The sequence below is a fragment of the Pelecanus crispus genome, chromosome 1, assembly GCF_030463565.1.
Source record: "Pelecanus crispus isolate bPelCri1 chromosome 1, bPelCri1.pri, whole genome shotgun sequence".
Taxonomy (NCBI): domain Eukaryota; kingdom Metazoa; phylum Chordata; class Aves; order Pelecaniformes; family Pelecanidae; genus Pelecanus; species Pelecanus crispus.
The window spans coordinates 206,987,295-207,010,580 of NC_134643.1; the positions used below are offsets into that span (position 1 = coordinate 206,987,295).

Here is a 23,286-nt window from a genome sequence, read left to right on the forward strand (position 1 = left end):
AAAAAAGTTCAAAGCATTGTTGGGAAACTGTGGACCAGTAAATCTGATAATGTGTAGGCATATTGATACCATACCCTTGGTTAGCACAGGTATCTGAGGAAGTAATGCCTCAAAAATCTAGTGGGATTCTTTCGTGTCTGTGAGAGGCATAAACTGCATTGTGGAAGTCGCTGCCATAGAAACCTAGGATGCTAAAAATATGAGTGGGTTCAGGGGTTCATGTTAGAGGAAGACCGTGCAGAAGCAACCTCCAGCTGTCGAAGTCTCGAAGACTGGACTGCTGGGAGCTGTGGCAGTACATATCATTGAAAGTATCACCCTGTATTTGGTCTTCAGTTAGGGAAAGAGTGTAAGAACACTTCATCGGCTACTATCGGAACAGAGGTATTGATGTGAGGTGAACCTTTAGTATGGACCTGTATGGATGCTTTTTGTGTGGGTGGTGGTATATGAATAGTAACAAAATAGTGCTTGAAGTACTGACAGTTAATGAAAGTTGCTTTCCTTGTGCATCATCAAAGTTTCCAAGTTGTTCTGTTTTTGTATAATTTTATTGCATTTCAGGCAAATACACGTTTAAACTGTAACAGCTTCAGCTGTATTTCCATTCCAAAAGCCTGGCCAAATACCGGCTGTCAAAGGTGTATAGTTTCAGCTGTGTGACTTCAGGCTACACGCTGCTTTTGATGGGAAGAGAATCACTGCAGATAGGTGAGAGCTGCAGGCCTGGGGCAGTTTCTGCGTTCCTACTGTTGTGCTGCCAACTTAGTCATTTTTATTGCAAGTCTTTTGGTGTTTCCACTTCCAGAGTGGGGAAAAATACTTCTTGCTTCTCATTGTTAAGTCACTTTTTGGTTCTTATTGTTGAAAATGTCAGCCTCCCCAGCTCTCAGTCTTTGAGAAGCTCCTAAAAATCAAGTTTTACCAGCATTGATTCCTTCTGGTAACAGAAGTTTTCCTTACCCTGAGAAGCATTGGGAGTGGAAGATAAACTATGAGTATTAGCAGGAGGGACATGTTAATAAAGCATTCGTGTCCAAAATGACCACACTGTTAATCCTTTTGTGGTTAGATACATAAATTGCATGTATTCGATGAGGCAATCCAAGTCAGCTTGGATGCAGAATGCAGACATTCTTAGGACATTACTTATGAACACTGTGGTGTTTTGATGCTAATAATTGTATATTGCTTTTGACTATTGTAAAAGAACAATGAGACAGAACTATAAAAGATAATTTCACACTTACTTGTTTTATTAGTGGTTGTAAAGCTCTGAACAAGTATCTTTGTATGCTTACAGTTACATATCATAAACTGATCAGATTTCTTTAATTTTAACATGGTGATGCTTGAGAAAAATCTGTGTTGTTGCTGGAGGACTGTTGTATTTGCACTGCAGTGTATCAGTTCTTTGCCACATTCTTGTCTCACAAAGGGAGTTCGTTACCTGGTATGCAACAATCCAATCCACACACTGAGTCAAAATACTGATTTTATTTCATTTCTGCACAGAGGTGGATGCTAGGTGGTAATTCCACAAAGCTAGCACACCCAGGCTTTCTGTGCCTTATTTATACACAAAACTTAAAGAGTTAGTAATGCTAATTAATAGTTGTTGTTTTGGTTTGGTTTTGGGGTTTGGTTTTTTTTGGTCAGTTGGGCTTATTTCATTTAAGAAAGTAGTAGAAGCTTCTCTGGTAGAAGTATTAATGTACTGTTAAAAAAAAAAAAAGGCATTTGTGGTAGGACAGACATGCAGGTACAGCTGTACTAACAACATTTGTCTGGAAAATTTATCACAAATGGACTGAGCAGCTTGAAGGATATGTTTTAGTTCCCAAATGTAGCTCAGCAACTGATGACCCCCCAGTCTCTCTCTTTTCTTTAGCAGTGCTGTGTTGGGATGTGTGATGGGTGAGGCATGGGACAGGGATCATACGATGGGAGAAGGGCTCTGATACAGAGCATGAGCTATACAGCATGGGGCTGTATAGAAAGCAGTGTGGTAAATATAGCTGCTTGCTGTATGTGTGGGGCTCACCAACTTCTGCCATGTGGGTCCAAGAGTAGGAGAGGCTATAACACAACCAGAAATCTGAGGTAAGGCCCTGCCAGCAGGTTGGGTTCTCCACATGGTGCTCAAATTGCATCTGGGCATTGAGGCTGGAGCAGAGAGAGAAGCAAAATTCAGGGCAAAATGGTGAAAGTACCAATGAGAAATCCGGGTTTTGGGATATAGTTTGTCTTTGCCAAAAGTGCTGGGGTCCCCAGGAGCATACACAGGGAGGCTGGAATTTTGAAGCTGGGCACAAAATGAGTGCTGTGAATGCAGGACTGGGCCAAATACAGGAGTGGGAAGTACAGAGTTACAGTGGTGAAAAATTAGGAGGCCTGAAGGTTTTGATCCTGATTTTTAGAAAAGTAGGAGAATGAAAACTCATTTGAAGACATACGGTTCAGTGTTGAGAACTTTGGCCACGTGGATAATTAGGAATGTGGATTTAAGGATGCAGAAGTTTGACTTTACAAGAACTTAGAAGCAAAGACCATAGATTCATTTATGGGCCTAAAAGAAGGTATTCAAGCAAGTGCTTTGAGGCAGGAGTGCTACATTTCGTGTGACAAGATGTCTTTTTGAACATTGTTTTGACTTGCAAGTCACAAGCACTTGGGCAATGCAGGTGTTTGTGGCAGGAACTTATTGCATCGGTTATCTCCGTCTCCCCATGCTCCACATTTATTCCATGGAAATGCAGATACTGGGAACACTCTGGTCTGTCTCTTTAAGGTCATGTATTTGAGAACTTTCTGTAGGACCACATAGCACCTGTGAGATTGAGGTTCTTGTAGGTTTCTTATTTATTTTTTTAATTGTTAGGTCTCTGGTAGAAGTGTTGCAAAGCTAATTATGATGAGAGTAAAAGATGTACTGTGAGATGTTGAGGTTGAAGATCCTTATTCCTCTCTTCCCAACCCTAAATTTTGATACTATAAGTTTGGAACCATTGGAATAATCTGTAGCCACTAATGGGAAAAATATCTCAAACAGCTTTCTCTGTTATTCCTTGTTACCATTTATTTACTTTCTCATGCCTCCATTGACAGTGTTCACTGGTGTATTTGATTTTGTTCATAACTCCTTGAAGCAGAGACGTATTGCCTTTATTTGCCTGGGAAGCACTCTGCACCGCCGACACTATTACTTTTGTACTTTTACCAGTACCAATACATTCTATAGTAGCTTGGGATTATGTTGCAAGTTAGTTAAATAGCTTGACTTTGTTTTGTTCTGAAGGTAAAGTTTTGGCTGACTTCATCCAGAAAATAACAACCAAACAGTTTCACCTGCGCTTTAGATCAGAAGTCTCAAATCTTACTGTGAACATCTAGGACTGTCCTTTTACTGTGGATTACTGAGTGGAAGCTTATGTTGGTGAAGTATTTTTCTAAGCATCACCTGGAATTTGCAAGGAGGTCATGAAATACAGCAGCAGAGATAGTGAGGAAAATATAGCAGTTTTTCAGCCCTGATCTAATTTAGGAGTTTCATTTGCTTTTAAGAACCTGCTAAAACTATTTTGCATGATGGATTGTATGATAAGTTATAGAATCTGTATTTTCCTATGTATAAGCTTTTGGTACTGCCTTAATGTATTGTTTTCTTTAAAAGTGGGTTTTCTTTTAGGTTATAGTCATTGTAAAAGGCAAGAAGAATGGGCAGTTCTGCCATTTTTTATTAATCTTTTGGAAAAAAAACAGTCATGGTTTGGCTGTGTATGCATTTTAGTTCATTTTCACAGCAATCAGATGCATTAGCTTCAGTCCCTAATTTATGTACCTCTCCCTTCTCAGGTGACTAGCTTGGCAGTCCTTAAATGCTGGCACAACTTTTTAAATTCCAAATTCCTTATTATTAATAATTGTATTATAGTGTTATCCAGAGGACCTTTCCAAAAGATCAAAGATAAGGTAGAGGGTTGAACATCCAGTTACAGTGCCTCATAAAAGGGTGATATCATAAAAGGAAGTTTAAAGGGCCAGGGAGAAAAATAGTGTTGATACTAAGTGTGTCTTACAGAGTGAGGTGAGTAAGGGTGCCGTGGAAGAAGGAATATAAAGGCCAGCAAAGTAAAGAGGTGTGAAGTGTGTAGGACAACAAGTTTCTCAAACATGAGGAAATGGAAAGAGATGGAGCTGGTAGAGGGATCTAGGAGAAAAGTCATATGCTCAAAATGACAGGACTGGAAAAAGATCTCATCAGGGTGTGGATCAAAGTGACTTGATTAAAGTGGTAGTGAAGAGAAGGGTGTAACAAGTGCTGCTGAGAGAGAATGCATATATTAGTGGCAATCAGAAAAAAAATACTGGATTTTGGAGATACAGAGGATGAAGTGGCAAATTTGGAGACAGAACGTATGTGGCCCGGGAGGGAGTGGAGTTCAAAATAACTCTATAGACAGACTGGAGTGAGTAGGAGAACGTGATGAATTGGTAGTATCAGAAAAAGTAAGATTGTTTTTTTGGCCATGTCACATTTAACATGATTACAAACCAAGTCAGTGACAGAAGTTGCGATATGAGTGTGACTCACAGATGTAAAGACTGTTGATTAAAACGAAGCAGGTTGGGTCAGGGCCTAAAGGTGGAGACTGCAGAACTGCCATAGGTTTTTGGAAAGGAGAAAAGGGTCCCTGCATGATGAGAAGCACTAATAAAATACTGAAGGAGCATTAAGACAATACTGTGGCATCACAGGAGATTGAAATCTCCAGGAAGATGGAATTGTGGTATATAAATGGTGTCATAAGAAGTGTGGAGGGATCCTGAGGTAGTCTAGATCTTGAAGTTTTACTGGCCATTGGGGTCACTGAGGATTTTGGTGGAATTTTTTTAAAATTATGATCTTAATTCTGTAGCTCTGAAAGCTTCTGGTGAACTCTAACACACTTCCTCTTCCCTCTGACAAGTGCTCAAGGGGAAGGCTTACAAGGAGGGTTAACCAGGATGAAGAGGATGAAAAATCCCCTTAGGAAGATTGTTTCACACCTAGACTTAATGAAACTGGGTTGGAACTCTGTCTTGTTTACTTCTTAGTATATACACAGATCGTTGTGGAAGACACCTTTCTGACCTTGCACCCACCCTGCTGAATCATTCCACCAACTTATGATCTCCTTAACATAAGTGGGAGTAGGGTTATTCCCTAGGGGAAGACAGTCTAACTTGTTTCTCATGTATGTGTTTTTCATTTCTGAAGAGAAAAAGTAAAAGGCTTTTCTTTAAGAGGGTCTATGTGACAAAGAGAAACTGAGCTCACATGTGTAGAACAATATACCCCTCAACTGGAGGGATCTGTCATGTTTTCCTTCTGGTAGCAGCAATTTTTGCCTTTTAGCAGCTCTAGCATAAAATTGCAGTTATAGTCAAGAGGCCAAGAGCAAAGCACTCATGTCATGATTCTGACTCATGTCATGATTCGTGGTCTTCAAATGTCAGTACCAAAGCTGAGGACCATGGTATCAAAAGAAGTAAATCAGTTTTTAATTTGAAAATTAATTTGCAATGATTCTGAAGTGTTTGAAGAGCCTCTTAACTCTTTAATGTTATGTTTACAGTTTTTAACTGCTGCTGTGGTTCAAATGCTTGTCTGCAACTTGTGGTTAATCTTTGGTGCACAAATCCATGTCAGCTAGGGAAAAAAAAAAAAAAATCACTCATCAAGCACAGCTTTACCAGCACAACTCATTGTTTGGATGAAGCACTCACAACAGAAGAGCGCTTTTGTTGACTTTGCTGATGTTGTTCAGAGAAGTTGTGTTGCCATGTCAGGGGAAAAAACTTGCACAGAAAGTTGTTAGTTACACTGATGCTGGTTCTATAATCTGAACACTGTCTGAGGTTTGCATTTAGTCTTGTCTTTCCGCAGACCTTCCTGTCTGCCTCTTGATGAGTTACTTTACCATGCCTATGGCTTATCTTTAAGTTGAAGAAAATAATGCTTCCTTCCTTATCCCTGCCATTTTATGTCTAATTAAATTGTTTCCAGAGCTGTGTGTTCATATATGGTGGGTAGATCTTAATAATTACATTATCATTTCCTTTTCAAGATGGAGTTCAAAAGCCACCTGCAATAGGGATTCAGCCAGGCTTGTTTTTGGTAGGAGCAATGCCTACTAACAGATCGAGACTTGAGGTTGACTCTTATAAAAGGCTCTATTAAGCCTGAGATAATGAAACTTGATGTCTGTGGCCAGCTGTATGTTGGTCCTTGGCCTATCATTTTCTTTTACAGTAACAGTAGATGATGCAGTTGATGAACACAGGGAAGACACTGTGTGTGGGATTCAACTCAGTTAAGATGGGATTTCTACAATGTAGACTTAGACGTCCAAGCTCCTTAGTCATCTTTCAGTCAGTGAGGAGAATTAGGCCCTTTTAGGACACAACTCATCTTACGTATTCTCGATGCCTGCTTTAGGATGGTGATTTCTTTTTTCTCCCTGGTGATTATAAAGAGACTCTAGATGTCTAGGTCAGATGTCAATGTCTACAGCAGGTCAAGAGAGCTGTCCTGCACACCTGTAACACTAGCTGATCCCTGCAATGTAAAGAGGCATTCGGACAGGGCCCTGCGGGAGGGAAAGTTAACAGAAAAAGACCTGTCTTTGGCCAAGCAGATGGCTATACATACTTGTATTCTGCAGCTCAAAAGGGTCTTGTGGAGAAGGAGGCACTGAGTAGGGAGAGCACCTCAAGGTAGGGTGAGAAGACAAATTAGAAGCAGTTCAGCATCTCTTCCACCTTCTTAACCAGAAGAAGATGTTTTTATGGCTCAGGGAATAAAGAGGACAAGTTCCTGAGACCGAGCTTTATCTGATGGAAGTGGTTAGAACAGGTCTTAGTTCATTCATATCTTTCTGGTAGGTGAAAAACAACCTCATAAAATAAATATTATTCTTCTCAAGTAAATCTGTAAGGTAATGAACTGTAACTTTTTTTTTTTTTTTTACAAGCCTTCATGTGCTTGCCCTAACCTGATGGAGGTGTTGGCTTTCTTGTTAAGTGCTACCATGTGGGTGGAACAGCAGTGTTCAACTTTCAACAGGAAAAATACTTCATTTTACATGTTCCATATCCTGCCAGCTCTGAGGTGCGAGGCTGGCAATGAACTTGAGAACCTGGGCAGGTTGGGGCTGGGTAGGTTGAATGTTCAGTAAATTTTATGGAAGGGAGTGGCAGCTGCATTGCATGCATGTTTGGTCCTAGCCTTGTTTGCAGGTGGCCTCAGGGGTAGTACCCACTGCTGCGCCCCTGTTCTTCCAATTGTGACTCTGCCCCAAAATCCAGAACTAAGAGAATATGAAGGGAGGTGTAAGATTTAGCCAAAACTCCTATATTTAAAAGGGCTGGTATAGTACTTGGATTTGATATAAACTCTTTTGGTCATGTGCTATTAAGAGTGTCACGTTTGCTCTGTGTTCTCCGATTCTCAGTTTCTGGGAAAAAAAGTATAGTGGTTAACATAAACAGCTCAATTTAGTTTTAGTATATGAATTATTTTAAGTAATAAGTATCAAACTAGTGTGTACAAATAGTACATATTGTATGAAGAAGTGTATTAATTTATAAATTTAAAAATATCATACTGTCAAAATGTATCAAAGTGTATCTGGATTATGAAGAACAGCAATCTTAGAGATGTGAATGAGTGTTTATACTGAACTATAGGAAAGCTTGTGTAATAGATGGTCATTTCTGGCAAACAGTTGTGTTTCTGTTTGCAAGCTAACTGCTATTTCTAGCCTTAGTTTTTATTACTTATTCAGTTTTTTAATTCTATACAAAAAGTGGGCAATTTTGCATTAAAACCAAACATTCACAAATCTTCCTTCCTGTTCTACTTTTGCCACTTAGGAAGGAGTAATATCTCCTACTGATCTAGACCTTGTGATGTCTGATGGATTGGGAATGCGATATGCATTTATTGGACCACTGGAAACCATGCATCTTAATGCAGAAGGTAGGTTGTTTAAAATGATATGAAGGGAAGGCTTACATTGTACAAGACTCTGGAAATGTGATATAGCAAATCAGGTTAGGATTGCTGCAACTATGACTCATCTCTCTCTTTACTGTAATGATAAGGAAAATTTATCTAAAACTTGAGGTCGGATGGAAGGAAATGGATATTGACTATCCTATTGTAAGTGATCAGATGAAAGATGACAAATCATTGAAACACTGGCTGTGCCCTTCATTTTTTCCAAGATTTATCCCAGTGCTTTGCAAACATTGCTGTACTTGTAGCTCAGGACTGTCTTGAGTGTCAGTAAAAGTAAGTATTGAAAAAGTTCATCTGATAATCCACTGTCAACAGAAACTCACTTCCTGTAGATGGGTGCCTTCCTCCCTCTGCCCTCAAATTTGTAGCAAAGGCTCAGTGGAACTAGAGATGGCTTGCTTTAAGCTGATTTAGATCCCGAGTGAAGTAAAATTGTTTCTGTCTGCAAAATACTCTGCGTAGGAAGTTGATTGATAAATTGGTGAAGTAACAGTTCAACATCTGTCTTGCATAATCAAGACAGATTTTTAGATGTTTTTGGAATAATATACATGAATCCCAGCTAAATAGAAAGTTAATTGCATAAAATGAAATAAAAATTACGGATCAGGGTTACAAAGGTTTGAGCAGTGAATTAACAAAACATGAAAATTTCAAGAAGTGAAGATCAACTAAATACATTTTGAGCTCTTTATATTATGGGCTGTGTCTTTATTCTGTTTTTTTACGGTCCCTGGCATGGAAGGCCCCTGCGCCATTACTGGATCTTTTAGGTACTGCTACAATGCCTAATAATACAATAGTAAAATAAAAATAAGAAACCAAGATCATAAAATACCAGTGCACAATTAGAAGTGTTATTTTTTGTCTACTTGTTGGCTAGTTACTTGGCAGAAACTTAGTTCTCTTAAGGCTGACTAAGCAATTTTGACATGAATGTGGAATTGTGGATCCTCCACCAGAGTCTTTCAGATTGTCAGTTTGGTTGTGTATCAGTAAATTAAATGTCACAAAGTGTTAGCTTTTGTGCATTGTTAGGTAAACAACATCCATCCTCAAGGCACCTTCCTAAAAGTTTCCCTCTTCTCATCTATTAATACCTGGCAGTTTCCAGTCCACTCTAGTGATTTTAGACTTACTCAATATAAACCATATCCATTCTTTACATAGAACAGAACAGATGCACATAGTAGTAGCCTTAAGCACAGCAAGCTACCTGGAGTCTTGCAGGCCAGCATTGTCCAATCCTGCCCCCACCACTCCACTAAGCTGCCATGCCATCCTCCGCAGGAACTGTCCATGCACAGGGTCTCCTGTCAGAGTAGCTTGCTGAACTGCCTCCACTAAAACATAAAACCAAAACAAAATGCTTGTTAATGCCAACAATTTTTTAATCCGTTTGAGAGATCAAAGCATACTTGTGAATCCTTTTTTTTAATCCATTTCTAGACTCCTTAATTCTAAAATAATGTTTACTTGAGGTGAATGGAATCATATAAGTCATCTGGGTTGGTTTTGATGCTCTTCCTGGTGTGCCCTTTGGCATTTGGTGTTCCATCATGATCCAGCTTAGCTTCCTTCCTCTCATCAGGAAGTAGTCATTGTTACAAAAACATTTCTGAAATTTCCCATCTCAAACCAGTTTTAGGTAACATATGTAATGGTGTAACTGGTAGGTTGCTTATTCATGGCAGAGATTATCCAGCTTCTAGATTTAATGCTACCTTCTGTTAGGAATTTTAGTATTCCAGATCAGAGGAAGAAAAATTATGAAATATCATCCAAGAGACTGATAAACCAGAAGAGTAGTCTTGTGGTAGGCTTGCAAAATACAAAACCAAAATACACCCGTAGAGTTATTTTAACATTATATAATATTCTCAATTAAAAATAACCCTAAAATAACACAATTAGTACACTTGTGGACTGGGCCACTTACACAAAAGCACCTTGTTTGCTTGTTCGGTAACTTGGATCATGAGAAGTATTGCTTCACTCCCAATCTTGCAGATGCATTGTCTCTGAGTCTAGAGCTGCTCCTGTTTATGTGCTGGCAGGCTGACTCAGGCTGTTGCTCTCATCAGAGGCAGTTTAAATCAAAATTGCTGATGTCAGGACATATGATGGCTTATGGTCATAGTTCTGTACCAGTGCCAACTTCTCTTTGGTTGCCCAGTATTGCTTCACTTAATATGGAATAGTACAGACCTCCTGTTGATAGCCCAGGACAATCCGCGCTGATGCATTGTACTAATAGTGTCTATTTTTTTATCAGTGGAGGGAAACGGAGGTAGAGATGAGAAACCCTCTCTATCTTGTTTGTTAGCCTGTTTAGCAGCTTCACAAATTTCACAGCAGCTGCCTTTCTTTACAGCCATAAGACATTAATTACCCACCATCTTAAACTCTCTGCTAATCAGTGAGGAAGGATGTTGGGGGTGCAGGAAGCATGTGAGAGAAAAGTAGTGTTATTTGTGGGAGATCCTGGAAGATGGGGAAGTCTTTTTTTTTTTTGGAAAGGGTGATGTGGTATTTTTGTTTGGTTTTGAATAAAAAATATTATTCCAATTATTTTTTTCTGAGATCAGTGTTATTTCTGTCCCTGTGGGATGCATACATCAAGATCCTCCCATGAAGTTCCTATGTGCTAATGCCAGGTTTCCCCCATGTTAGTTCTTACATCCTTCCCTCCATATTCGTAAATGGTCCTATCAAAAGCTATTATCCAGGCCACTTTAGATTACCCTTTAATCCATGCATGAATATTATGAATTTTGAATACATGGCAGTGAGCCAACAGCCTTGAACATGGAATAAAATGACAGTGTCAAGTCACTAAAAGGAGCAGAAGCAGCAACAGCAATTTGAAAACCCATTTACTTATTGGGGGATTACGTTAGCAAACACAACATCCCTCCTGTATATGTACCTGGCTATTTGCGAATGTACTGAAGATGACCCAGCCTCAGTAAGATTGTATCTCCTGAATCTCTTTGTTTCTTGAACTGTCAGGTCCTTTTAAGCCTTTGCAAAAAAATCATCTGTAAGACCAGAGGCTAGACTATCATATGCTGTATTTGACATGTTTGCAGCAAAAGTTCTTCATATATATTTCACAATTGGCTGTCTTAGATTAGTTACTTTATTAGTGGGTTATTCAGTGAGCTATACTTGGAACTGAATCTTGATCTAAACTGCTAATACTAGCAGAAGAGCTGGATAGAGGGAGATTGAAGGATCTTTGTTGCTATTTTCTCTCTTGCATTTATAAAAACACTATTCCAGGATCATATTCGACCTGTCACTCACTGTGGTATTCGTAAAGGTGTCTACAGGAGTTGTGTGGAAATTGGGGCTGATGTATGGTCCCTATAATGTAAGTGCAAATATCCGGTAAGCTAGGAATGAGTCTTCATGGTCAAAATTGTGTTTCTCTTAATGGAAGTGGGAATGCTTGCTCAGCTTAGAAGCACTTGCCAGATGAATTGGGTTTGGATGATAGGAGCAGAATGATTGTGCTGTATGAAAAGCACAAAACATGTAAAGGAAGGAGGGGGGGAATCATAAGCCATACTTCGAAGGAAGGAAATTTTTCTTGTCTGGCTAGGCAAAACATAGCTAAGCATGTTTTTTTAACAATTACTGTAGGCAGTCATGCTAGCTGGTTCAAAAGCGGATTATTTGCATTGCTATGGCTGCTCCTTTAATACTACCATACAGGGAGCAAACCAAGCTTTAACCTAGTTCAGGAGCTTTTGTACCACAGGCTAGTAAGCAGAAGGTGTGAGAATCTCTAAGTTAAGGTAGTAAAATATAAGAATAGGAAGATTGCCTCTGTTTCTGTCCAACTCATGTTTTAGGGTAATAAAATATCTCAACTTAATTCAGGAATACTTATAAGAGGGTACTACTGAGATGAAATGTCACAGTGAGTGGTACATAATCATGCAAAAACCTCTTCTTTCATGAACCCACCAGTTATTTTATACGTTTACACACGTTAAATTCACTTCCCAATAGGCTGAAGAAAGTAGTTCATAGTCCTTCTAGAACTGCTGTTTGCCTCTATGCAGCTGCAAGGCTTTTCCATATGAAAAGGTTTGTGTGCAGTAAGCAAAGGTGTGAATTTTTCAGCATACTGGCTGTCGTGCACCAGTTTCCTTCTATGGACTCTTACCTGTAAAGTGGTTCCCTCCACCCTCTGAAAGGAGCACATGCCTTTGCACAGGAATTCTTAATGCTTTATTGCTCAAGACATTATAGATGTGCCCTAAAGAACACATCTTGGTGCATCTTTCTCCATTGTGCTAACGAAAGAATGTGTGTGGTCACCAAGGGACTCAGACTGAGGAATTCATCCCAGATTTGAAACTGATCTAACAAAAGAAGTGGTTCATATTAACTCAGTTTAATTCCTTGATCCAGCTCACAGCAGTCCTGCACAAATATTTGAGCATTGCTGTTGGGATGGTAACACAGGGACAGTGAGAATAAAACTTTTTTTGGTGCTACTGCTGTCTTAAGGTAGTTGAAAGTATTCAGGCAACTACAGTCTTAAGTGAATTCATGTGGGAATGAGTAGCAAGCGTCCTGTGAATTCACACCCTAACTAAGAGCATGCATGTGTTCAGACACACCCTTGATGAAGACAGGATTACATTTAGAAAGTTTTCCTTGGAGCTGTGATGTCTAGAAATGTAATCCCTCTATCAGCAAAACAAAGAGGTTGGGACTTTTTTTCTCTGAACATAACCTAACCATGACAGATTCTTCTATGATGTTCCTGAAATACGCCCCTTCTTTTCTGTTCTCATCCATACTCATCTTCAGTCTTACCAAGTGCAGCCTTTTCTTAGATTTTACCTGCTAAAATCAACCCCACCCCAATCTTTTCAAATTGTTGATGCTATTACATCAGTGGCTTGACCATCTCGCCTACTCTTTTTGAGTCATTACAGTATCTTCTTATGCTGCTCATCAGGTTCAAAGTCATCAAGTTAATACTCAGTATCATGAGGCACCCTCTGTCTTTGGCGTGTTCCCTGTCCTTGCCAGTAACACTTGCTCCTGTCTCTTCTCTCACAAATATCTCAGTGCCTTCCTTGTTTCACCCCATGTGTAGTGTCCTTGCCAGACTGGTTTACCAAGTTTGCTTGCTTGCATCCTTCAGCCCTCATGTCTGTTGTTTTTCATATGAAGAGGAAGGAATGAGACTTAGCATACAAGAAGCTAAGATACTTGAAGATGCTTACATTCTATAATGCTTGAACATACTACATTTTTTTACTGTCGTGTTTTCCCTTCTTTTTCCCTACCACTACTCCCATCGCCTTTCGGTTTATGAACCTCACTTGTGAAGAGATCTTCTCAGGGTATTTAATGCATGCTTCCAAGCTAAACACCTGTCCGGAGTTCCTTTTCCTTCACCAATGCCCTGTTCTTCTTGATAATGCAACTAGAGGCATTTCACCAATACCCATGTTTGCACCACACCAGTGCAAGTCCTTCAGGTAAGGACCTGCAAAATCAAAGTGTAGTTATGTGAACAAATGCTTGTGGGACAGTTCATTAAGTATTTTGGAAACTGCCTGGACTCTCACTGAAGCTAAATAAGCAGCAGCTTATTCTTCCTTTGTTGGTGGTATAAAGAGCCTTGCATTTCCTAGATAGATACATATGGACAGATGAAGAGCCTTGAATCAATGCCCGCATCTAGCTTGTGATAACATGTTCCTGTAACTATACTGTACAAGTCGGAAATGCTGGGTGGGTTTGGGACTTTCAAGGAAGATAGAGTATTCCCTTTTCATCTCTATAATCCTGTATCCACTACTCCCTTAGAACATTTTGTTACTCATTCCTCTTCTTCCGCTCTCTGCCATAGCTGTAAACACACGGTAGAAGAAAGATTCAGGGAACTCCTACCTTCCCTGGAGGTATTTCTGTTCTGTGTTCGTGGTTCTCAGGTGCCTGCTGCCACATCTACCTTCTCCCACAGACCCTCCCCCCCAACATTGATAAGGTGAGTGTGCAAGGAAGATGGAGGTTTAGACAGGGAGCCAACAAACCACATAATACAAGAAACTATCGTCATTCCTGTGCTGCGAGTTGATTCCCCTCTTTCTCTGTCCCAGATGCGTCTTGCGTCATTCTTTTTCTCTAGTTGGAGATAGTGGGGCACAGTGTGGGCACAGCAACTGGATGCAAGGAGAGATGTTGGTTGTTTTTACAGCCCCATTTGCCATCTTCCTGTTTCTCCAGCTCCCAGGTGCTGCCCCGTCTGTCTCACACTGTTTATGGATGCTAATTCTTCCAGCTTAAGCTGCTCCCTGGGCAGTATAACAAGGATTAAAGTTAAAGGGATTCCATCATATTTGTTTTCCATCTTCTTGTCCCTATGCTCCTGTCAAGTGCTCTTCTCATCCACCTTTGCAATAGCCCTGACCTTTGAACCAAAGAATTCCTAAGTCTAAAGGCCTGGAGTCAAATATTTGCCAGTTTTAAGTTTTCACTTGAAAAGCAGAGTGATTTTTTTCAACAATGTTCCCCATTACTCAAGTGCCTTCTTGAAGATGGCAGCATAGGGTTGATCTTGATTACTTAAACCAAGTTAAAGATTGCACTAGTCTCCACTGACATTTCACACTGGGACTGCTCTCTGGAGTTAGGTATTTTGAAATTAGTATTTTTTTAATATTTAATTGAGACCATGTGTATATTCTAACTTTTGGTGTATTTCCTTCACTTGAGACGTGAAAGATTTTGCAGTGTCCACCCCCTACTTGGCATGTAGCATACATGCCTGCATGTTGCCATTTCAGCCACAATTTTGAGATCAACTGTACTAATGCTGCTGCTTTTCTCTAGACCTGCAACTTTTTTTTTACCTTTTCCTGTTTTGCTGACTTTGCATAAGGCTTCTTTTCATTCATACATTGCATGCAGTGAGTGAATAGTATTACCCAATCTGCATTTGTCTCTGTTGCATTGGTGAGCTACACCCACCCAGAAATTGTTCTGATTCATTCAAGCTGTAGGTGAGCTGCCAGTAGGAGCTCAATTTCCAGGACTAGCTGGCTGAGTGAGCTTTGAAGGCCATCTCCAGCTCAGGAGTTCACATTCACCAGGTAAATGGATCAACCACATCCAAGCATTCATCTTTCCCAAGATACTAACATTATCTCTTTAGATTGAGGCTCATGAAAAAGATTTCTGGCATGCAGTCTTCTGTTCTACCTTCTCCTGACTGTACCAGGATCAAAACTACTCAGATCTGTGGTATTATTACGCAAGCTTACCAGGTGGTTGAGAGGTTCCCCTGGTACTTTTGGAAAAGTACCAAACCCAAACTATTCATCACTGGTCTAGGTGTCATAAGACCTGTGTCAGCTGGATAAACACCAGAATAAGATAAGTTACCAGAATAAATGGTAACCGACACTGCTCTGTCTACTATTCCTTCTATCACCAATTGCTTATGTGGATTTGCTTGAATTGCCATATTTGACTGAATTGCCATTTTTTATTTTGTGATTGTCCAGCTGGCAACAGCTGCCGCCAGCAGCTGTGAGTTAGCAAGGTGTACCCAAGTCCACCTATTTCTGCACTCTTCAGCCTCAGTCATTTCTACTTGTACATCTGGGATCTTTCTATGATGTTGCATGATGTGGGGGCAAACTTTTTGCTCAGACTCCTCACTGTTAGAAGAAAAAGCTCAGGTGAGCAAGGTGAAATGTAAGTATCATCATCTTGTGGTTGGTGCATGAGTCTCATCCAGGATTGTCTTGGGTTCCCAAGATTGCTCATGTGGATAGCATATCCCCTGTAGGTTAATCTGAATTGGCTTCAGGTCCCAAAGTCTGTGAGCCCAGCTGTTAAGTTGTAACAGGCAAGCACTTATGCTAATGACATGGTATGATCGGTAAACCCTGATAACCAGTGGTCCTTTCCAGAGTGTGTATGGAGGAGGATGGTCTCTGCTTATTCCCTCAGTGAAGAGAGAGAATCTCTCCACAGCCTGTTCCACATCCCACAGTAATGCTTCTCTTCCTGAATCTCACTTCCTGCCAGTGATGTTTTAGAGCCTGCTAGGCATTTTGAAGGTTTCTGGCTGTGTGTCAATCAAGAAAATTGAGCAAAATACTAAATTTCCATATAATTGGAGCACCAATATACCTGCATGACCAGGTGACCTCCCTTTTTGTGTTGAAAAAGTCCAGAACATGCCAGAGTGTGTTCTAAGAATACATATGCTCCATGGGTAGATAACGCAAGGAAACAAGCTGACTAAATGCTGATTGGCACACTCTTGGCACCAAATATAGGTTCAAGCTACTTAACAAGGCTGCTGTTTTTCTCAGAGCCTCCTTCCTTCTGATACTGGAGAATGTTTCTAGTCCATTTTTTAAGAGAGTTGAATACTCTCAAATCTCTCCACGTTGCTGTCATGCAGTGGACATGTTCACCCATTCTGTCCTTTCAGTTGTGTATCTGATGGTCATCATGACTTCAGAGTGCTAATTTCTTAAAGGAAATTTAATACTTCCTTGAGCATCTGTCCTCTGAAAGTTCTTCTGTCTTCGGTCCAGAAGCAAGAGTGTTTTCCGTATTCTTACTGATGTCAGAGGCCTTTTGGAAAACCTGTACTTCAGTGATTTCAGGCATGTTAAGGAATATAAGTGTTGTAGTTTATGATTCATAGTTGCCAGTAGCCAGAGATTTCTATTCCTTCATCCACCTTTCAACTTCAAACATTTACGGTTAGACAGGTGTGACTTCTATGGTATTGATATCACACAGTATTGCATTCCAGGGAACTGTCTATGAGCTGTTCAGGAAAGAGACTGCTTAATGACTCTTGACCTGAGTTGCATTCTTTTGTGTAGTAGTCAGGCCACCCCACTTACATTTCCTGCATTTTGTGTTTGGATAAGACCATGAGTCGTTCAGGTTCATGCTTCTCAGTCTGTATGATCTCCTGAGTCTTCGTGAAAGGGTTGGTGACCGTAACTGCTTGCCTTTGTCTTCTGTAGCTTTGTCCTCTTTGCTTTGGTAATTAGCTAATAAAAAGAGAGTTAAGGATGCAAATTCTTCAGTCTCTATGGTTCTCAGAAAAGGGAGATTGTCACAAGCTTTTAGTGGCTATCCAGAGCTTCCCTTCTCAGATCTAGGGTGTTCATCAGGATAATCACATTCTTACTCGTGTTGGCTTGCTTACTGCCAGACGAGCATTGCTCATATACTGTTGTGTTGCAGCTCGTGACTTCTTGAGTGATGTACAGTGGGAAAGGCTGCCTTATCCTTTCTTGATTGCGTGATAGTTAATAGCACTAAAAAGTCTGAGGTGTATATGTCTGGCTAAATGACTGATTTCTCTTTTTGGTCCATTTATCATTCCAGTTCCTCTCTAGTGCCTCAACAGTAATTTTTTTGAGATTCTTACTGGAGCTGATGGAAGCTGGACCTTTCCCTAATTCAGCAAAGGTCTACTTGACTGCCATTTTATCCATTATTACCTGGTTCTCAGGTTCTCTGACCACATGTTTTTTAAGATGTTCACAGCAGGGTCAGCTCTGAGGTCAGTCCAGGCTGCTCAGGGTTTGATCCAGTCTTGAAAACTCCCAGAGATGGAGGCTGCACAGCCTTTGTGGGCAGCCCGTGCCAGTGCTTGAGTATCCAGTCTGAACCTCTCGTTTCAAATTGTGCCTATTGTCTCCTGCCATGCAGGAGACAATACTCCTCCTCATGTAAAGAGCCTGGCTCGGTCTGCTCAATGACCTCCCCGTAGGCACAGGGGAGCTGCTGTTAGGTCCCCCCTAAGCCATCTCTGCTCCAGGCTGAACGAGCCGAGCTCCCCCAGCCTCTCCTCACAGAGCAAGTGCTCCAGCCCCCACCATTTTGGTGGCCTCTGCTGAAGTTGCTCCAGTTTGTCAATGTCTTTCTTCTATTGGGGGATCCCAAACTGAATGCAGTATTCTGAATGCAGTATTCTGGATGCAGTCTAATGAGTAAAGGGGGGGTGATCACTTCCTTCAGTCTACTGGCTGTGCTGTTAACACAGCCCAGGATGTGGTTGGCCCTCTTTGCTGCCAGGGCAGCATGTTGGTTCATGTTCAGCTTGCTGCCTACCAGGACCAGGAGTTCTTGGGGTTCACAAGCCTGTGTTGTTGCAACGAGCTCTTCCTTCTGAGGTGCAGGACCTTGCATTTGTCCTTGTTAAATTTTTTAAGGTTTTGTATTGGCTCATTTCTCCAGCCTGTCTAAGGGCAGCCTGCCCTCCAGTGTATCAGCTAGTCCATCCCCCCTCTACCTCCCACCCCCGCCCAATTTGGTATCATTCACAAACTTCATGAGCAAGTGCTGTTAAGCAGTACAGGTCTCAGGATAGATTCCTGCAATACTCCACTTTTACTGGCCTCCAGGTAGAGTACAACCCATTAACCACTACCTCTGAGCCTGAGTATCCAACCCATTTTTTGTCCATCTAGTTGTCCAAGCATGCAGACCTTAATGTCCTAACTTTGATACAAGAATATCATGGGAGACAGTGTCAAACGCCCTTCTAAAGTTGAGGTAAATGATATCCACTGCTTTCCTATTTTCCACAAATCCAATGATTTTATCATAGAAGGCAACAAGGTCAATCAGACATGATTTACACCATGGTGAACCCATTGGTGACTACAAGCTGACTGTCACAATCACTTTCTTCTTATTCCTGTGCCCAGGCATTTGTTTCAAGAGGACTTGCTCCTTGATTTTCTGAGGGACAGAAGTGAGATTGATTGGCCTGTAGTACCTCAGATTGTTCCTTTGACCTTTTCTGAAGATGGGTGCAATATTTGCCTTCAGTCATCTGGGGATCTCAAATGATGACATTGGTGCATTGAGTGGCATGATTTTTAAAATACGATAGAAAGCAGCCTTGCAAGGGCATGGAACATTTCCCTCATATACTTGGGAGTCTTGTCCCATGGTCTCAGGTGGGGCTGAGTTCTTGCAGATAGTCACTGACTGCATCATCATCTACTGCTGATAACTACTCTTCTTGAACCCTACCTCTAAGCACAGAGGCATAGGAAACCTTGTCAATAAAGACTGAAGCAAAGAAAGCAATGAGCAATTCTACTTCACCTGTTTCTCTTGTCGCTAAATCACCCGCCCATTCAGCAACAGGCCCACACTTTCCTTGTTCAGCCTTCTATTACTAATGTAACAGTAATTCCTTCTTGTTGCCTTTGACATCCTTGCAAGTCTCAACTGAATCTGAGCTTTGGCTTTTCTGACAATATCCCTACATGCCTAGCCAGTCCTTTTAAATTTCTCCTGTACAGCCTATCCCTGCTTCCACCTCCTGTATGCTGTGTTTTTGCACTGGAGCCCATCCAAGCCACTCTTGATATATTTTACTTGCCTTCCTGTATCAGGATGGACAGTTCTTGCCCCTGGAGGATGCTGTCCTTTCCTGGCCTCCCCACTGATGCTGATCCACAGGCTCTCACCCAGCCAGTCGCCCATCCCATAGAATAGCTCCATACATCTGAGCTGCTCCTTTACAGAGATAGCACACCCCCTCCTTGTCGTCCCTGCTTGTCTTTCCTGAAGCGTGATTCTGTCCACTGCAGCACTCCAGCTGTGTGAGCCACACACCTCAGTTGTTCCCCTGCTTGTTTTCCCAGGCTGCACACATTGTGCACATACACTAGAGGTGGACTCCTTCTGCCTTTTTTCCTACTTTCTTGAGGTTTCTCTTCTTCCTCTGTCTTTTCTTTCCACCCCTGTATACCCCTTCCTCACTTGACTACATGTTGTAATGTCACTTTTCCAGTGTTCCTAATATAAAGCTTTTCTCATCGGAGAACCTTGGCCAGGTTTTTGGTAAAGATGCTTTTTCTCCACTTTGTCAGGTGGATCCCGTCTCCCCTTAGCAGTGCTAAACCATCAAAGAGGGTCCGGTGGTCATAAAAGCCAAATCCTTGTTGTTAACCCAAGTTGCAATACAAGGTATTGATCTGCAAGATCCATCTGTTCCTTGTTCACTGGAGGCCACCTGGGTCTCCGTGCCTTTGACCCTTTCCCCCTGAGCCATGTTGCTCTTGATACACTCCAGGTCAATAAATTAAAGTAACAACAGGAATGCTTCAATGGATATGACACATACCAAACAGGAGGAGAGGAGAGGTGAGAGCACTCTCCTCATGGACACTGGTTGGGGAAGCTTTCTGGTCTCAAGTGACAAAGCATGAGTATATCCATGGTTGTGTACTACACCCCTCACATAGCATTGCTTGTTGGTATGTAACATTAATTGGTTTGGCAATGAAGGCATATCCTAAATGATTTTTCCATGAACCTTAATGGAAATGTGGTGGGTAGAATCCATTTCTCCTTGATGACAATTTGGTGTCTTAAGCATAAGAGCACGCTTTTTTTTTTTTTGGACTCTGATTTAAGACAGTGCTTAAGCACAGGCAGCCTTACTGAACTTAAATAGGAATTTCTGTTGAAATGCAATTTTTCACTCTTACTTTTAGGTATTTCAAATTATTGCGAAAGATACCGTGAAGGTATGAGACTTGTTCTGAACACCTTTGGACCAGTTCCAGAATTTTCAGGTGAAATTGAGCAGAAAATCAGTCAGGTAAATATGAAGGTGATAAATGCAGTGACATTCAGAACAAACAATGTTAGCTTTTATTTTAACATTTGTACCATTTCAGTTTACTGTTAGAGGTATCTGTAGTCTGTATTTCTTGTGTGAATGTGTACTTTGAATGAAAAGATCAGCACACAATGCATTTAAATCCCTTTTCAAAGCCCTTTGACATACATCAAGGGAAAGTGATCTAGCAGCTCAGTAACATTATTACTAGACAGTGGAGTCAACTGCTAACAGCTATGGGTTATTGACATTAAATCCTCCACATTATTTCTTACCACTTCTGTCCTGTGTCTTCTACCATAATATGCACAGCTCCAAGCTTCCTTTCCCACATGACTTTTCTCCCTGTGTCTTCCTCCTACTCCATCTCCCTGCATAAACCCTATAGCTTTTTTCTTGCGGGTGTTCCTTTTCTTGGTTTTGTATACTTCACAAACTAGAGCTCCAGTCTGTAACGTGTGCAAATACACATTTAAGTTAAGCACATAAGCAGTCCGGTAAGGTTACTTGCATGTTTAAAGATAAGATGTGTTTAAGTGCTATGCTGGATTGGGACCCAGTTTGTCTATTAACGTTTCTAAGCCCACAATTTGTTTATACTGACTATATAGGCTATTTTGTATGATCATAGGAATTAACTGAAGTATCATTATTTCCTAACTCTGCCTTTTTATAGTTGCCCTTTTAATGCTTTGCTAAAGAACGTGTATGTGTTGAATTGTTCTTGATTAGCTGTCAGATTAATTCCATATACAGAAGCTCTCTGTCTGGAAGACTGCATTTTTGTTCCTATTTATACAATTTCAACATCAGCTATGTTAAAAAGGAAAAAGATTCTTTTATGCTTAAACAACATAGACTGCTTATAATAGCAATCAATAATAATTGTGGAGTTATTCACAATTAGAAGCTCTTGATTATTATAAAACAGTTTGGGTTTCTTTATGGAAAGCTGGATTCCACTTCAACGTCTGTTTCTGTGTCTCTGTATTATCTTTGGTCTTCAATGCCAAAGATGGGTTTGCAAGAATCCTCTTAAGAGTAAAACATTAAACATTTCTTATCTTACTCCTCTGTCCCTCCCCCTGACTTTTTTCTGGAGTGACAGCAACTTGCCAATCATTGGTAGCAGGTCCAGGTTTTACCCAGTTTCTCAACACTTGCCTTTTAAACCTAAGACCTCAGGTGCTATTTTGGCAAAGATGACCTTGTGATCTCTACCTGCACTCTCAAAACAGCTTTTTTTCTTTGAAAGAAAGTCTGTTACAATGTACTAGCTGGCCAGAACTTACTACCTCTTGTTCTCCTTTCAGTGATACATTCAACTGGCACTTCTAAGGCAACTTTGATTATGCCCTTTGATTATGCAGAAATACTTTTTTTCCCCCATTTTGTTTTAAAAATCATTTTTGCATGCTGACTTGTTCAGACTTCTACCTTTGTGTCCTCCAATAGTGCTGTACTTTCTCTCCCCCATACTCCAATAAACAACAAAAATCATAATTCTGGGTTTGTGGGTTTGTTCGTGTCTTTCCCTGTCATTTCAACTGTCACTCCTAAGACAAAATGTTATTAATAAACATGTTATCCCTTATTACATTTATTAGGAGCCAGAAGAGAGATCAGTTTTAAGCACGCACACAGGAATTTGGTTTAGGGCAAATTTTTAGCCACATAAATGGTCAGGTTGCCTCCTTCCTATTTAATAAAAGGTTATTATCAAAGAGACTAGACAGTGGCTGTGTGGGGCAAACTGAGAGAAGAGGCTGATGCTTTGATGTTTCTGTAGGCACCTTCATTGCCACATTCAGGCCAACCTTCTCCAAGTGGGAGCACTTTTCTTCTCGTACAGATTAGCTCATTTGCAGTCACCCGTGTAAAGAATTAGTGGCCTGTTGCTTGTGATAGACTAAATTACAGTTTGTGTGGATGGTTACTTGGTCTGATGCAGGGAAAGCAGGAAAACAATGCTGGCGAGAAACTTTTTACTCAGAATGTGAGATTTAATCATCTTAAATTTTCTGTTCCAGGCAATGTCTGAAAAAATTCCAGTTGTTCCAAAAGTCTTGGATGCCAGGAGAACATGGAGAGATGAATGTCTCACTGGTCTTGCCAAACTGAAAAAACAAATGAAATCTGACTGGGATGCACCTTGTCTAACAGGAGAGAGCAAATGAAGAACAGATCTTCATAAAAAGTGGAAATTTTTGGAAGCAGAAGAGGAGACTGAGTGTGCAACCAATGATACTCACAGATGTGGAGGCCAATGAAACGTGGTCCAAATTTGTTGTGATGTAATTCATGAATAACTGGAAACAGTTTTTAAAAGTTCAGTTAAATTATCAAATTATTATATATATGCATTAGATGTGCAAGCATTAAGTAGCTTTAGCAATATTAATATTGTGCAATGCTGGAATACAATCATGTTTTAAATAATGCAGTTTTCAGCTGGCTTAGGAATTCAGTGCTTGAACAATATTTGCTTATGCAGGGATCTGAAGTAGGCAAACATCAGCTGTTTGTCACTGGAGAAAATAAACCCTCACCCGCCAATCGC

The 23,286-nt window shown here is 40.6% G+C and overlaps 1 protein-coding gene across 1 annotated transcript in view; it reads left to right on the forward strand.

Moving 5' to 3' along the window:
- CRYL1 (crystallin lambda 1) overlaps positions 1–22,951 on the forward strand; it is a 60,741-nt gene extending 37,790 nt beyond the window's left edge. Inside the window, exons 6-8 of the mRNA XM_075726053.1 lie at positions 7,918–8,023; positions 20,599–20,705; positions 22,757–22,951. Of these exons, the coding sequence (XP_075582168.1) occupies positions 7,918–8,023; positions 20,599–20,705; positions 22,757–22,903 (360 nt within the window). The 3' untranslated portion in view covers positions 22,904–22,951. The remainder of the gene's footprint in view (positions 1–7,917; positions 8,024–20,598; positions 20,706–22,756) is intronic.
- Positions 22,952–23,286: the final 335 nt, after the last annotated feature.